Genomic DNA, 15,972 nt, shown 5'->3' with positions numbered 1-15,972 from the left:
GGAATGTGAATTCAATCCCTGGTTGGGGAACTAGATCCCAAATGCCACAATTAAGAGTTTGCATGCTGCAACTAAAGATTCCAGGTGTCGCAACTAAGACCAGGCAGAGCCAGATAAATAAATAAGAAGTATATGAATATGGCTCACTCCCTCCTCCAGGCACAGGCCCTTCAGGCTATGCATCTCATAGCCCAGTCCACCCTAGGCATCAGCACAGGATTCAAAACCAACTCCCAGTCCCCAGACCCCTGGAAGTGACTTGCTCCAGCTGGTCTATTCAGTTTTCAATCATAGGAATATAAACTGAGAGACCAAAGGCACCCAAAGAAATATACAAAAGGCCCAAACGCTGGCAGTGGCTTCGGCCATTGAAAAACTACTGAAGGCGAGGCTGGCCTTTCCAGGTCAAACTGGTGGTGGTGAACCGTAAGGCTCATGGGCGCCCAGACAAAACCAGTGTACCCTAGGGGGACAAAGTGGACACTGCAGGAAAGAAGGTGCTCAATCCACTTTGAGAACAATCAGCTTTGGCAGAGGGAAAGCCCCAGATGCCAGAAAGGGACAGAGACCCATAAGCTTTTGATGGTTTTATAATTAAAAGGCTGAGGAAGCCCAAGACCCAAAGTGGCTATAGATAGACATACCACCTACATAACTAGTGGTGAGCCTCAAGCTTCAGGTGGTCATTGATGTGGTGAGCCACTTGATAAAATCTCTCGTAAGCACCAGGGCAACCCTCTCAGTTTTAACCTAAAGACTGAAAGCCTTAACAATCATAAGAAATATGTAGTGGGAGTGTCAGGAAAGAGACACGGGTACACTTTCCTGCAACCCCTTTTGTGCAACATCAGTGGCCAGTCATTTCTACATTCCTTTCTGTTTGTGCCTGATTGTCCTCTCCCTTTAATAGATGGGACTTATTAACTAAATTAGGGGCCATTGTGTCACCTTGCTTATTTAACTTATGAGCAGAGTACATCATGAGAAATGCTGGGCTGGAAGAAGCACAAGCTGGAATCAAGATTGCCGGGAGAAATATCAATAACCTCAGATATGCAGATGACACGACCCTTATGGCAGAAAGTGAAGAGGAACTTAAAAGCCTCTTGATGAAAGTAAAAGAAGAGAGTGAATAAGTTGGCTGAAAGCTCAACATTCAGAAAACAAAGATCATGGCATCTGGTCCCATCACTTCATGGGAAATAGATGGGGAAACAGTGTCAGACTTTATTTTTGGGGGCTCCAAAATCACTGCAGATGGTGACTGCAGTCATGAAATTAAAAGATGCTTACTCCTTGGAAGAAAAGTTATGACCAACCTAGATAGCATATTAAAAAGAAAAGACATTACTTTGCCAACAAAGGTCCATCTAGTCAAGGCTATGGTTTTTCCAGTGGTCACATATGGATGGGAAAGTTGGACTGTGAAGAAAGCTGAGTGCCGAAGAATTGACGCTTTTGAACTGTGGTGTTGGAGAAGACTCTTGAGAGTCTCTTGGACTGCAAGGAGATCCAACCAGTCCATTCTGAAGGAGATCAGTCCTGGGTGTTCTTTGGAAGGACTGACGCTAAAGCTGCAACTCCAGTACTTTGGCCACCTCATGAGAGGAGTTGACTCATTGGAAAAGACTCTGATGCTGGGAGGGATTGGGGGCAGGAGGAGAAGGGGACCACAGAGGATGAGATGGCTCGATGGCATCAGTGACTCGACAGACGTGAGTCTGAGTGAACTCCAGGAGTTGGTGATGGACAGAGAGGCCTGGTGTGCTGCAATTCATGGGGTTGCAAAGAGTCGGACTCGACTGAGCGATTGAACTGAACTAAACTGTTTCTCGAAGGACAAGGAAGCCACCCTTATCACTAAATGATGTGAACAAAAAATGTGTTTAAAATAACAAGACTAAATCTATAATTAAAAGACTCTGAAGTATAAAACCTGAAGTATAAAATAGTAAGGTTCCGGGCCTAGCCAAAAGCAAACAAGTGAGGCTTCAAGTAACCCTCTCCAGATATGGAAACTGTTTGGAAATATGGTTTGGGTCTCCAAAACTGTGGCTACAATCCCTTTTAATAACTCTTCTAATGTCTATTGCTTTAATTCTTTTCATTTGTATCTTCTATAAACTCATTCTCTGATGTTTAACACCCACAAGGGCTAACAAAATAGTACTCAGTCAGTAAAGAGTCTGCCTGCAATGCGGGAGACTTTGGTTCAATCACTGGCTCAGGAAGATCCCCTGGAGTAGGAAATGGCAACCCGCTCCAGTATTCTGGAGAATTCCATGGACAGGGGAGCCCGGCGGGCTACAGTCCGTGGGTTCGCAACGAGTCAGAAATGACTGAGTGACTAACACACACACACAACCAGAGTTAGCATTACAGCTCTCCGAAAAGAGAAGGAAGACTCAGTCAGGTCTTACACTTTTTCCCCAGCGAGGCCTACATCCTATCTCAGCAGAAAGCAGTTAGTGATAAGTTTGTTGGCCCTTAACCTCCTTTAAGCATAAAGGATAAATACCTGGAGGCAGGGAATGATAGGGGCAGAGCCAACAAAGGTCTGTCTAGTCAAGGCTATGGTTTTTCCTGTGGTCATGTATGGATGTGAAAGTTGGACTGTGAAGAAAGCTAAGCTCCGAAGAATTGATGCTTTTGAACTGTGGTGTTGGAGAAGACTCTTGAGAGTCCCTTGGACTGCAAGGAGATCCAACCAGTCCATTCTAAAGGAGATCAGTCCAGGCTGTTCTTTGGAAGGACTGATGCTAAAGCTGAAACTCCAATACTCTGGCCACCTCATGAGAAGAGCTGACTCACTGGAAAAGACTCTGATGCTGGGAGGGATTGGGAGCAGGAGGAGAAAGGGACGACAGAGGATGAGATGGCTGGATGGCATCACTGACTCAATGGACATGAGTTTGGGTGAACTCCGGGAGTTGGTGATGGACAGGGAGGCCTGGCGTGCTGCAATTCCTGGGGTCGCAAAGAGTAGGACACGACTGAGCGACTGAACTGAACTGAAAAAGACAAAGTAGGTGATTAAACAGTTAATCCCACTAAGAGAGTGTAAGAAAAAACTATGGGAGACTGCTTTAAGTGAATCATCATTCAAGAAAGCAGGTTTGCTTAATCATAAAATCATGAAACAGAAGCAGGAGGTATGCCCCCAAACAACCATTGTTTTAATGGTAGAAGGAGACCTACATCCGGCCCAATAATTCCTAGGACATACTCCCCTGAGCGCACTAAAAGAAAAGATTTAAGGAAAGAGTTACATTATGCTAAAACCTGAAATGACTTATCATATTTCAGTATATGGTTACTGCCTTTTTGCTCATTCCCACTGCGCCATGACAGTCCTGATTTGACCTTGTAGGGGCAAGAAAACTCCCCTATCCCATGTGCAGAAGGAACTGATGATGGAAACGTGACATCTCAAGAATGAGGAAGAAGGTGGTCTTACTCTCCCCACTCTTCCTTTGATTATAAAACTATACCCACCAAGTTCTTGGGGCAGCACCTTCTCACCCACCCACTTGTAGGCCTCTCAAGTGTGCTATTCTAAAGAGTCACTTTTTATTTATCACTTTCACCTCTTGCTGAATTCTCTGTGCTCTGAGACATAAAGAACCAGAGCTCCTCAGAGCCTCACCCCCGCCTCCGCACCCACCCCCACCGCTGCGCCCTGCATTTCTGCGGTTTCATCAGTAGACTGGCTTTATTGCTCCCAGGCAAGTGAATCCAAGTGTGGTTCGGTAACACCCTCATCCAAGCCCCATTAAAATGGTGGCCAGGTGTCAGCCATGCCTAAAAGGCACCCCATCTCTGCTGGGTAAACATAAACTTGTTTACTGTACCAGGACATATGCTGCACCTCCTGGTCGACCTGATAAGCGACTCTCAGGACTGCCTCGGGCCCCAGGGCGCTCATCCGCCTTCTGGAGCCAGGCAGTCAAGGCCCCAAATTTTGCAGTTTCCCCATCACCCTCTCTCTCAGTACTCCAGGATAAGCCAGGTCTCCAGCTAGTCCAGTTCGGGAAAGGATCAGGGTTTGGAGAGCGGACGGGCTCCAGCTCCGACTGGCCAGTTTGTCCATCACAGCGGACTGGATAGAGAGGCAATGAGAAACCAACCAAGGCCAGGAGGTGCGGACCAGGTGCGAGCCGGAGCGAGGGCTCGGGCACGCGGGCAGCACGCTCAAGTTAGGCGCACACGTGGCCGCTGACTTCTGGGGCACGTGCCCGTCACGGGGGGAGTTTGCAGGTGGCGGCACCAGACTGGGCAAGGCAGGAGTCTGTACCCGAGAACTCTAAGGTTAGTCACTGACGGGAACCCACTGGGACCCTAGTTTGAGGTTCCTCAGTTTCCCCGTGCCCGGCCACCCACACCACCCCAACTTACCTCCTCCGCGGCGCTGGCCGCCTCTGCGAGGCGCGTTGCCTTTTCGGGCGCGGGGCATGCCGCAAGTCGGGCACGACGGGGCGGGGGGTCAGGGACCCGGCGGCGGGGGGTTCCAGGCCAGCGAGTCGCCGGCCGGTGCGCTGAGTTGAGACCTAGGCAGACGAGGGGAGCCACACGCTGCGCGCGCCACCATCTTCGCGAGGCGCCCCGCCCTGCCAGAAGAGTCGAAGCGCCCCGCCCCGCTAAATGGGTGGCCGGGAAGGCGAGTCCCTCGCCACTCGGCTCAGACCGCATCCATGCGGCCGAAACTTCTATTCCCAAGGTGCTGCGTGCGCAGATTACCGGCGCCAGGCTGGGCGCAGAGCACCTTGGGAATTGTAGTCTACTCCGGGGGAGCCCATAAGGCCACGACGCTCTAGCTGAACTATGCACCCACAATGCCCTGCGTCGTCCCCCCCAGCACGTGTAGTCATTAACTCTGAAGCTGCCCGCACGGTGCTGTCCACCACGCAGGACCCGCATCTCTCTGCATTTTGCAGCAGGACGCTCACCACGGGAAGGGTGGTGGGTTTGGAAGAACTCGGGACCAGCCAAACCTCAGGCAGTGAGAGAAAAAGTAACTTTATGATGAAAGCAGAGTAGAGGCAACAGCTTAGCACTTAACAGATGTTAGCCAGAATCTCCTTGGGGGCCCCCCCCCATCCCTGGTCGGGTCTCCTGTGACCTCTGCGCAGACTCAGTGAGGTGTAGAACAGAGCCCTGGGCTGGCAACCTTAACTTTTTGGCATACTGACTTCCTGGGGCTGCTTTCATGTCAGGAGGATCAGGTGATCTCAGAGGGCCTCTGGTTTTAAAATGGTGTGCTTCTTCTGGCCTCTTTCACTCCCCAGGGGTGCTGTGGGAAGTGGGGTATGTGCATGGGAGAAGTGACAATAAGCTACACAGAACAAGAGGGGAACAGAGTCTTCCCTCCAGGACTGGGAAAATGGCAGCAGGAACAAGACAGTCAGGGGCAGGTGACTCCTGGCTTTATGTTGCTTCTTCAGGCCCAAGCTCAGGCCTGGGCTCCTGGCAGGTAGGGCCAGCCCAGCCCTGGTAACAACGGCAGCTGAAGGACTCCCAAGCTCCAGGGCTGCCATCTGGCTGCAGATGCAGAAAGACTTCTAGTTGTCCTGGGTTTTGCCAAGCACAACGGCCATGGCCATGGCACCGCTGGTGACTGCAGGCCATGGCTGCCCTGGTCACGTTGATCACATAGGGGCCCAGGGTGCCCAGTAGGTAGTCATGGAGATGCCAGCATTCCTCCTGAGGAGAAGGGAGGGACATATCAATGCTCCTGTCCCATGGCCCCGCCATGGGCTTTCCCCGTCTCTGGGACCCCAGCATCGGCTGTGTGGCAGGCTGGAGGGGGGCAATGATCACCTCAGAACTGGAGAAGCTCAGGTCCCCCCAGAGCACCACGCCGGCTGCCCCCAGTGCCGCGCTCACACCAATGGTCTGCACAAGTTCATCCTGGGGACAGAGAGCTGCTAAGCCAGGTCAGGAATGCCCAGCTCCTTCTGGCCCTACCTCTACCTTCAAGAACTTTCATGGCTCACTGCCATAATCTGATTCCACTTCTAGAGGAGGGCCCCTTGGCCCTGAGCCTCTTTGAGGGGCTTCTCAGGCCCTCTACTCAGAGAATGTCATGCCTCCCCATCAGACCCCTAGATTTCAGCTTTCACTCACCTGGGACAGGAACCTCCCAGAGCTCCGGTGTGTGAGGCGGGAATAGGCCAGGACAGGCAGGGGATGTGGGTGCCCAGCAACAGCCACACGGAAGGCCTCCTCCAGGCGGTATCGGACAAATGCCTGGTGGTGAGCAGGTGGTAGCCTGGGTGGGAGGTATATGCTGGGGAAGAGGGCGCTGGAGGCAGCCCAGAGCCAACGCAGTTGGGTGTTGTGGGCCCGGGCAGCAGCATGGCAGTGGCCCGTGTAATTCGAAGCCGTACCATGCCAGCCATTGCCACAGGCTGGAAAGCGATAGAAGCCCCAGAGCCCCTGGGGCTGCAGTGCCCGGCCGAGCCACAGCGTGTCCTCCATCAATGCACGGGCTGCCTGTTCGAAGCCAGCGCGGGCCTTCTGGAGCTGCTCCTGGGGATCCAGGTTGGGGAATACCCATTGTGCCCAAGCCCAGGAGGCAGCCCGATAGACTTGGCGGCGGCCCCAGTTCCCGGCCCAGAGTGGACACCACTCCTCCCAGTCCAGGACTGCCAGGCCAGCGAAGCCCGGCCACAGGCTGCGGCGGATCTGATGGGCAGCTCGCGCCAAGTGGCGGCCCAGAGGCACAGCCTGTGGGATGCCCCCATTGTGAGCTGTGCCCCTTGGCCCAAAGTAGGGGTAGAAGCCGAGCCAGTTCTTGTAGAAGATGGTGACATTCTGACCGTGGAAATGCTGGCCACGGTTGGCTGAGATGCCCAAGGCCTCGAGTGGCAGGGGCACGCCAAAGCGGTTCTTACAGCGTGCTGAAGGCACGTTCCACAGCACCGAGAAGGGGCGTGCAGGGGCCCGCAGCAAGGTTTGGCCACACCCCAAGCACAGGGCCACCCCTAGCACCAGGGCCAGGCCTAGCTGCATGGTCATGCCCCAGGGATGGAAACCTGCAGGAGAGAGGGGTGTGAGCTTAAGAGGCCATGACCATGCCCGCGCCTTCCCCACAGCAGACCAAGCTGGGAAGACTCCTCCAGCTCCTCCTCACAAGGGAGGGAGGTGAGGAAAGCAAGGTTCCTAAGGGGTCTCGTAGACCTCTCAGAGCAACCCCAGCCCAAGCTGGCCTGGGCATCTCCCTTCCCATGTTGCCCATCTCTACCATGGCACCGCTGTGCCCTCTGACACCTCTCCCACCCTCAGCTCTCACGAGTCCCCTTTTTTCCTCTGCCCATTTTCTTTCCTGCCCCAAGAACACTCAACCCCCACTCTGCCTGACTTAATTTCTACTCAGCACTCAGGTCTCTGCTATGACGTCATCTTCTGGCACAAGTACAGTGAGAACATTTGAGCTCCCGCTGTCCCAGCAGAGGCCCTGTCAGTCTACGCCTGCCCTATCCCTTAAGTTGAGACCGCATCTGTCTAGCTCCCCCCTGCCTGTGCCCAATCCAGGGCCTGTCACCCAGCAGGTGCTCGGCGAACAGTGATGAGTGGAGGTGGAAAGAAACACCCTGACGTCTGAGGCAGGCAGAGTGAGAGAAGCAAGGGCCTGCCCTCCATCCATGGCCCCGAGGCCAAGGTGCACTGGGGGGCTCCTGCAGGGATAGCGGACCTGAGAAACGACTGGGAGATGAGGGTGGGGTCAACAAATACACTGTCACAGACACACCCAACAAGCCTTTATTCAGCCACACTGAGAGCTCTGAGCCACAGCCATGTGCCATCTCCACAGGCACTCAGGAAACATGCCTCAGGAAGCTGCCCTCAGGGGCTAGAAGCTGAGGGATGGCCAGTGGGCTGAAGCTGCTGCTGTCCTGGGCAGTCAACTGACCCAGAAAGACAGCATCTTGCCCTGGGAATAGCCTCAGATGTCTTTCTCCATCCAGAATATGGGGCGTCCTCTCAGGTCTTGGTATTGTGTCTCCAGGAGGCTTTGTGGAGGGGGCCCTGCTGGAGGCAGGGGTAAGGTGGTTGGGGGTTCAGGCAGGGGAGGGGGTGGCAGCAAGGATGACCCCTTGGGGACTCTTGGGGCAGCTTGGGCAGTCAGGCTAGGGGTGACCTTGCAGGGTGACCGGGGAAAGGGGGCCCTGGGGAAGGCATTGAGCAGGGTGGCAGGCAGTCGCCGGCTGGTGAAGACCAGGCCCTGCACTGGCTCACCCAGCTGGTAGCCCAGATGGGCATAAAAGTGCAGCTGGTCATGGGTGGTGAGGTGTAGCCGGCGGAAGCCCCGGGCCCGAGCAAAGGCTTCGAGGCCCTCCATGAGACGGCGGCCAAAGCCACGGCCCCTCAGTGCCCGGGCCACCACCACGGTCTCCACTAGGAGGCTCTGGGGCCTGTCCAGCACCCGGGACAGGCGGGCATGGCCCACCACAATGGGGGCTGCCTCTGGTGTGGGTCGAGGGCTTAGCAGCATCAAGCAGAGAGGGAAGGCGTCTGAGGACTGGCCCAAGGAGTGGAGGCGGGAGGCACGGCTGCGGGGCCACTGCTCGTTGATGAGGTCGGCACAGGCATCCAGGAGCTCGGGTCGGCAGTGCACAGGCTCCAGGGTCAGCTCAACCAGTTTGGGGACTGGGGTCTCCTCTGGCTGGCGTGCTGGATCCAGGGTCAGCTGAGCCGAGCCAGAACTGAGGGTCATCTCTGGATGGCATGCGGAAACCAGGGTCAGCTCAGCTAGCCTGGGGCTCAGGGTCAGCTCTGGCCAGTGTGTAGGATCCAGGGTCGGCCTGGCCAGGCTGGATCTCAGGGTCACCTCTGGCTGGCACGCAGGATCCAGAGTCAGTTGGGGTGGGCGGGTACTCAGGATCGGCCCCACCTGGTGCACAGGGTCTAGGCTACAGGTCAGCGTGCCTCAGCCAGGGCTCAGAGTCAGTTCTCGCCTACATGTAGGATCCAGGCCCAGCTGAGTCAGGCTGGGAGCCAGGGTCATCTCCTGCTGGGGTACAGATGGCTCAGGGCCAGGCAGGGGATTAAGGCCACAGTCTCCAGGCAGTGGGATCTCCTCACACCACAAGGTTGCTGCTCCTGTGGATAACAGCCATGCTGGATTGTGCCAGAAGGGAGGATGGGGTTGGGGCAGGGAGTAGATGACAGAGTGCTAGGGAGGGCCATGCATCCTGGATTTCATCTGATGCCTAGGTGACCTGGAGGATACCATCCCTTATACTTGGAGGCACTGAATCAGATGGAGAGCACAGGGGATGGGTCCAGGGTGCTCTGCCTTATACTGGATGGAGGCTGAGGGCTAAAGGCTAGGGCTGGCCCCAAGAACTCAAGAGGCCTGGCCCCAGCCTGCTCTGGCTACCACTTTGTCCTCCCCCGGACAGTAGATCCAGCCCTACACCATTGTAGCCGGCTGGCCATTAGACAGAACATGCAAACTAGATGCCACAACCCCCTGCTTTAACCCCAGGTTACCTTTGGAGAAAACACAGGTACCCCAGGAACTCCCCTCTCTCTAGTCCCTACTCCAAGTCCTAGCCTTTTTGGACATCTGGGCCATGCCGGCCACTTAACATATCCTGGGTTGCCATTCATCCACCCATCAGGCTCAAATTTCCCCTCCCTGGACTGCTTTCCCTGCCTAGGGGAAAGAGTCCATGGCTCCCTCCCCGAAACGGCCCTGCTCGGTACACTTTGATTGCATATGGACCCAACTGCCCCTCAGAAGTGGCCTGGCTCATACAGCAACGTGGCTCCTGCAGGCCTGGTTCCCCACTGGTCTGTTTCCTAGCCACTCTAGATAAGAACCACAGCTTCCTTCCTACACTCACAGGGGTGTCTAACGGCTAGCAGGTTGGGGGCTCAGACCTCCTGTCCCCAAACTCCATTGCTTGCCCATCCCACCTCAGGTTCTGCTGGCAGGAGGGTCTAAGCTGGGGGATTTCTAGCGACAGGTGGCCTCTGGGCCCCACCTTTCTACTCACCTCCTTCAGAGAGGATGCGCTGGCTCCCTCCCCATCCCCACCTCCCCCAGGAAGACCCTGTGAGCTTGAGGCCAATTTCACACTGGTCAGTTAACAGGCAGCCCCCTTCCCTCACACCCCTTCCCTCACACTCAGAGGGCTATAAGCCTCTCACCTGCATCAGCCACCTCCGCAGCAGCTGCACCCCTGGACCAGGAGGAGGAAGCCCCAGGATCCGCCCCCTGGGCCTAGGACCCCAGACTTCCCCCACAGACTTAACCCCTTATATGCCGACCCCACCCACTGTGGGGCGGGGCTCCTGGGTCCACCGAGAGAGGCGGCAGTCTCTCCTGCCTCGATTTCCCTCTTCCTTCCAGTGGGTGACAAACCGTGGAGTCTGGGGGTGGGGGTTTCGGAACCTAGACTCTGGGCGGGTGTGGCTCGGCATGCTTTGGGAGGGAACGACAGACGCAAGGAGGGCGTGCGGGGCGGCTAGTCACTTGAGAACTGTCCACGCGGAGCGGACGGGGAGAGCGGGGGACAGTGAAGACGAACGCAGCGCATGGGAACGGGGTAGTACTGACATGTTGTTGCCGGGCTCCGGGATGCTCCGCGTCCTCGCTTCTCCTGGATCGGTATCTCGCTGTCTCTGGCTCGGACCCCTCCGGCTCTCGGCGCTCACCCCCTAGCGGTGGGGCGGACGAACTGCAGCTGTCCCGACCGGCACCGCCTAGTCCGGGGTCTTCCAGGCGGCCAGGCCCCGCCCCGGCCGCCCTGTACTTCCGCCTAGGCCCCGCCCCCGGCCCGGCGAGTCATAACACCGACCAGACGCAGACTGGGTCTTCTCTAGCTCTGTTCCTCCCACCCTGGTTTATCCTGGCCTCGCTCCCAGTGAGCCTGATTCCATCTCGGGTTGGCTGGGCTTCTGTTCTCGCCCCGCCCCAGCCTCAGATAGGTCTCGCCCATAGTTTAGCTTTGTCTGGGATCACGCTATCCCTCCTGCGCGGCGTGAAAACGATCAGGTGGAGCTTCTACTTCAAATTTGGGCCCCACACTGGGAAGCAGCCGCCCTCTGACACACATCAGATCTGAGTGAGAGAAAAGAACTTTTCCTGTACCCTCTGGATATCAGCGCCTGGAAGTTTTAGGGCCTCAACAAACAGCTTTTGAAGTTAGAATCCTGTTTTATTTGTGAGGCTGCTACCTCTGAACGGATTCAGAGTGCAGTGCAGAGCTGGTTACCATCGACTTATCAGTAGGAGCCAAAAGGTTGTACCTCTCTGGCCAGGCAGCCCGGGCTTGAATCTCAGCTGCTCTGTTTTCTGGCTGTGCAACCTTGGCGAAAGTGTGCCTCAGTTTCCTCACAGCGTCGTGTTAGGATTGCACAGTTAAGTTAGCCTACTTAAAATGCTTGGCACAAGACTTGGAAAGAGTAGATGCGCAGTGAATGTCAGTTTATTTATTTGTTATTTGTTTAACCGCACCGCTTAGCATGCGTGATCTTAGTCTCCTCCTTTGCCCCCTGCAGTGAAAGCTCAGAGTCTTAACCACTGGATGGCCAGGGAAGTCCCGAATGTCAGTGCTTGTGACTGCTTCTGTTTGAAGACTGACTCAGTGTCTCCAGAGGAAGTGTTTTTGACTCTGTCGGGTGGATGCCCAGGGCTCTAACTGCTTATGCAGCTATCTTGGTCGGTAAGCAGGTGTGCGTGCACTGGTATATGCTCATGACACTGGCTGAGTGGACTTCTGACTGTGACCATGACTCCTGTGACTGCCTGGACTTGGGAAAGCCCTAGCCAGGCCCAGCTTGCATCAGGTACTCAGTGTGTGTCCATGCCAGTCACCACAGGCCCCACTGCTCACACCGGGTCCCCCTCCACCCACGGTAGCAGCGACATTCGAACTCCACTGCCATCCGCAACCGATCCCCGAGTGAGAGGGCACCTTGTAGGGTCAGGGGCCCACCACCAGGTGTAGGCTTGATGGAAAAACTGGTGGAGTTGAGGATGAGACGGGCCTTGGGGTAACTGGGGCGCCGGGCACAACGGCCATGGCCGGAGCATAGGACCTGACTGCACAGACGAGCCCCGCTGGTCACATTCAGAATGGAGGGTCCCAGTGTCATCTCCACATACTCCTTGATGGCCTCGCATGATTCCTAGGTGGGAAGGGGAGCATTAGGGGCACCGTGGCCATGCATGGGTCCACCCAGGACACTGAAGCACTCGCCTCCTGGCCAGCCGAGGCTGCAGGAGTGAAAGGTGGGCTGGGGTCTCCCCTGGCAGCCTGGCAGCGCCCCCCCCCCGCCCTTACCCCCCTCCTGGGCCCGAGCTCACCTTGGTGCTTGTGTTTGCCCAGCTCACCCAGAGCACCACTCCCGCTGCACCCTGGGCTGCACTCTCCCCCAGGCTGTGTTCCAGCTCCTCCTGAGAAAAGGACAGAAGAGCTCCGCGGGGGGGGCCTCCCTGGCTTCCCACAGCAGGCTGCTGTGTCACTATCGGATGGGACAAGTAATTCACAACCCCCACCGGGGGCTGCTCTAGCCTTGGTGGCCAGAGGCAAGCCTGCCCTCCCTCTAGCCTGTGAGTGCCGTGCAGGCAGGGACAGTTTCTTTCTGAAGAACGTTGTCTGTGCCTAGCACAGAACTTGGCACACAGGAGGTGCTCAAAGAATGTGAAAGGGAATGGCTGAAGGTGCCCCGAGGCTAAAGTGCCCCAGGGCTGTGTGGCCTCAGGTGCTGGACTAAGGCCTGGCAAGGTAGGTCCCGGGTGGGCGGGGTCACAGGAGACTCACCGGAGATAGAAAGTGGTTAGTCATGTCGTAGAAGAGCTGCATGTAGGGCAGCACCGGCAGCTTGGGGTCCCCAGCACCCGCCACCACACGGAATGCCTCAGCCACACGGTGCTGCACGTACATCTGTGCCTTCTTCGTGCCCTCCAGTGCTGCGGGCAGGTAGATGCTAGGGTAGAGGGCACAGCTCTGGGCCCACAGCCACCTGAGCTGGTCATTCTGGGCACGGATGTTTGGTGGACACTGGCCGGTATAGTTGGGACTTTTAAAGTCATAGTTGTAGCACTCAGGGAAATTATAGAAGCCCCAGAGGCCCTGAGGCCGCAGTGCTCGTCCCAGCTTGAGGGTACCTGCCATCCACTCCTCTGCAGCCCCCTCGAACTGCTCCTGAGCTGCGGCCTCCACCTGAGAAGCTGACCAGTCTGGGTGCTGCTTCTGTACCAATGCCTGTGAGCGCTGCCGGTAAATGTCCTTGGTGTCCCAGTTGAAGGCCCAGCGCGGGCGCCATGCCTCCCAGTCAATGACTGCCAGCCCTGAGAAGTGAGGCTCAGGCATGGCAGCCAGGATGTCCTGGAATGTGTGGGCCAGGTGGACATTCAGGCTGGCATTCTGGGGCAGGCCACCAAACACAGGCTCCCCAGCAGATGTATAGTAAGGGTAGGTACCCAGCTGGGAGCTGTAGAAAATGGTCATGTTAGGGCCGCGGAAGGTCTGCCCCGGGTTGGTCACCACATCAAAGATACTGATGTCTACATCCACGCCGTGTTTCTTCATACACCACTCGGTGTTGGCGTTCCAGATGGTGGTGAAGGGCTGGTTGGGTACCACAGGGTCCCGGGAGCCTTGGGTCATGCTGAGCAAGTTCAGGAAGAGGGTGCAGACAGGAAGCAAGTGGGCTGCCATAGCCCAGGGCAGGTGTAGGGAAACCTGGCCAGGGAAGGCAAAGCAGAGAGCAGGCCTTGAACTCTCTGACCCCTACTGAGGGCAGGCAGGACAAGTCCCTTGTTAAACCACTTCTGCTCTGGCTTCAGGACCTGCAGGGCTCAGGGTGGTCAGAGGGCGGAGAGGCATTGAGGGGAACACAGCCACTAGAGGGCGCACTCCACTTGCTTCTTGGGCCGGCCTCTGTCCCCCTTACAGGTCTTGTCTTGGCTTAAGCTCGCCCACCCCCATTTCCCCAAGGGCCACAGAAGCCATGACATCTGTCTTGAGAAGCGTGGCTGAGAGCCAGGCCCTCAGCTCCCAGGCTGGCGGACGGATGGAGGCAGGGGCTTCCCTGTCTCTTCCGCCAGGAATCCTGGCCAGCCCTTGAAGGGGACGCTCAGTGCAGCAGGAAAGTTCAACCCAGCCCTTCTGTACACCCTCCAGTCTGCCCACTTGTCCCTGCTGACCTCAGGGCTGAAAGGCCTCATTCTCCAAACTTCCTGACCCCAGGGTGAGGGCCTGTGCAGGCATCAGCAAGATTCTGTTCCTTAACTCTGGCACCAAGTGCACCAACACTCTTGGAGGAAGAAATCTGCTGCTGGAAACGCTGAGCTTTTGTAGGGGGTCACCCCACCCAGTCTGGGGGCGGGCTGAGGGGCGGGCCCTGGGTGAGAGGGCTGGGCCAGACAGCTGAGCCACCCCTGCACTCCTAGCAAAAAAGAAAAAAAACAGCCCTCGGTAAGAGGTGGGACTGGGCCGGAAGTGGCCCCTCCCACTGTCAGCACTGGGGCTGGGCTTTGTGTGTCAGGATTGGGGTGGGTTTATTTGGGATGGAGTGCGAGTGGAGGCAGTGCGAGGGGGCAAGCTTGTCTGTAATACTGGAGTCTGGGTGGTTTCCCCACAGAGCTGAATTATGACATCTGTGGGCACTAGGCACTTTCGCTTTTGTTGACCTGTTTCTTAAAAAAAACATTTTAAGGGAATTCCCTGGTGGTCCAGTGGCTAAGACTCTGCCCTTCCAATGCAGGGGGCAGGGGTTCAGATAAGGGAACTAAGCTCTCACAACCTTGTAGTCATATATAGTTATATATATATATAACAACTAAATTGGTATAAGGACAGATATAATCTAGACTGAATTCATTAATATATTTTTTCTGATTAAAAAAGATTAAAATTCAAACATTTTTTGTGGGCCTGTATAAATATTGTGCCCCTGCGCCCCTGCTTAGTGGATAAGTCGCCCCTGCTTTAGGGACCTGCGTCTGAAGTCAGGGCTGCGCTGTCATCCTTTGTGTATGCGCTGGCTCAGTGACCATGAGGCTCCAGTTAGTGACCATCTGGGCCTCTCCACAAACTCCAGGAGAGTGGGCATGTGCAAGTGTGGGACCCGGTGCCCAGGACCTGGTGTGTTTGGGACCATGTTGTCTTATGACCACGTGATCCCATGCCTATGTGACCACGTGGAGGAGCACAAGGGTATCAGTGATGACACACTTGTTCTTTCCTTTGTGATTTCCCTTGTTTGCCGATTCAGACGCTAGTAACTGAGACCTTCGAGTTGCTCAGGCCTAGGCTTGCCTGCCCGACTTGGGTGAAGGAAGCACCACATCTCTGGTCCAGGGGAACGCGCTGCCTGGGTCTACAGCCCAGTCTGAACTTGAGCTCATGGGCCCCCAGCACGGTGGTTGCTGGAGCAGGGACAGCTGGCTGCCGTCTGGACTGGTCCTCTAGGCTGGCTAGGATGAAGCGGGCAGGGCTGAAGGGGAGGAGGGCCCCGGGTGTTGGGGGCTGTGAGCACACCAGCCAGACCCAAGCATGGGTCTAACCACGATGGTGGTAGCTTGGGACTCTGTTCAGAACGCAGGGTCCCTGAGGGATGATTATTAGTATTAGAGAGCTTGGCACAACTCCTAAGGGCTGAGGGCACAGGAGACCATCAAGGTAGCCCCTGACCCCCTCTCCCCAAAGCTCCACCCCACCTCCTGAAACTGAGGTAACTCCTACATTACCCCCAGAAACCTATGGCTGCAACTGGCACAATCCAGCCCACCAGCATTCTCTGGATTTGGGGGGATGGCTTCCCCAAGCTCTGACCACACCACCCTCTTGCCTGTGTGCTTCTCTGAGGAACATTCTCCACTACCCAGCGTCTGACTTGGTCTTAGCATCTAATGCGCCTCTGCCTTTACACCAGCACACCCCTGAATATATGGGCTTCCCAGGGGGCTCAGTGGTAAAGAATCAACGCAGGAGACAGGTTGGAAAGATCCCC

The 15,972-nt window shown here is 56.1% G+C and overlaps 4 protein-coding genes across 5 annotated transcripts in view; all 4 read right to left on the bottom strand.

The window, feature by feature from the left end:
* Nucleotides 1–4,571, bottom strand: part of IFRD2 (interferon related developmental regulator 2) — a 28,885-nt gene extending 24,314 nt beyond the window's left edge. For both annotated transcript variants that reach the window (XM_068982090.1, XM_068982091.1), the window contains exon 1: nt 4,396–4,571. In XM_068982090.1, the coding sequence (XP_068838191.1) occupies nt 4,396–4,453 (58 nt within the window). In that variant the 5' untranslated portion in view covers nt 4,454–4,571. The remainder of the gene's footprint in view (nt 1–4,395) is intronic.
* A 700-nt stretch (nt 4,572–5,271) lies between these two features.
* On the bottom strand, nt 5,272–10,610 carry HYAL3 (hyaluronidase 3). Its single transcript, XM_068982598.1, has 4 exons — nt 10,568–10,610; nt 6,124–7,034; nt 5,818–5,907; nt 5,272–5,700 (listed from the first exon to the last, which is right to left on the bottom strand). The coding sequence occupies exons 2-4, from the start codon at nt 7,015–7,017 to the stop codon at nt 5,425–5,427; spliced, it is 1,260 nt and encodes a 419-aa protein (XP_068838699.1). The 5' UTR covers nt 7,018–7,034; nt 10,568–10,610; the 3' UTR covers nt 5,272–5,424.
* NAA80 (N-alpha-acetyltransferase 80, NatH catalytic subunit) lies at nt 7,946–10,735 on the bottom strand. The gene is given in 3 exon segments (XM_068982600.1): nt 7,946–8,746; nt 8,831–9,102; nt 10,568–10,735. Coding segments are annotated over 2 exon segments (978 nt in total). The 5' UTR covers nt 9,008–9,102; nt 10,568–10,735.
* Nucleotides 10,736–11,231: 496 nt separating this feature from the next.
* HYAL1 (hyaluronidase 1) lies at nt 11,232–14,299 on the bottom strand. The gene is made up of 4 exons (XM_068982264.1): nt 14,165–14,299; nt 12,777–13,700; nt 12,320–12,409; nt 11,232–12,141 (listed from the first exon to the last, which is right to left on the bottom strand). Exons 1-4 carry the CDS (start codon nt 14,183–14,185, stop codon nt 11,824–11,826), a joined length of 1,353 nt encoding a protein of 450 aa, XP_068838365.1. The 5' UTR covers nt 14,186–14,299; the 3' UTR covers nt 11,232–11,823.
* Between the last annotated feature and the right edge of the window lie 1,673 nt (nt 14,300–15,972).

The sequence above is a fragment of the Capricornis sumatraensis genome, chromosome 10 (assembly GCF_032405125.1).
Source record: "Capricornis sumatraensis isolate serow.1 chromosome 10, serow.2, whole genome shotgun sequence".
NCBI lineage: Eukaryota > Metazoa > Chordata > Mammalia > Artiodactyla > Bovidae > Capricornis > Capricornis sumatraensis.
The sequence above is the reverse complement of the archived record's forward strand: the minus strand, read 5'-3'. Positions and strand labels throughout refer to the sequence as shown.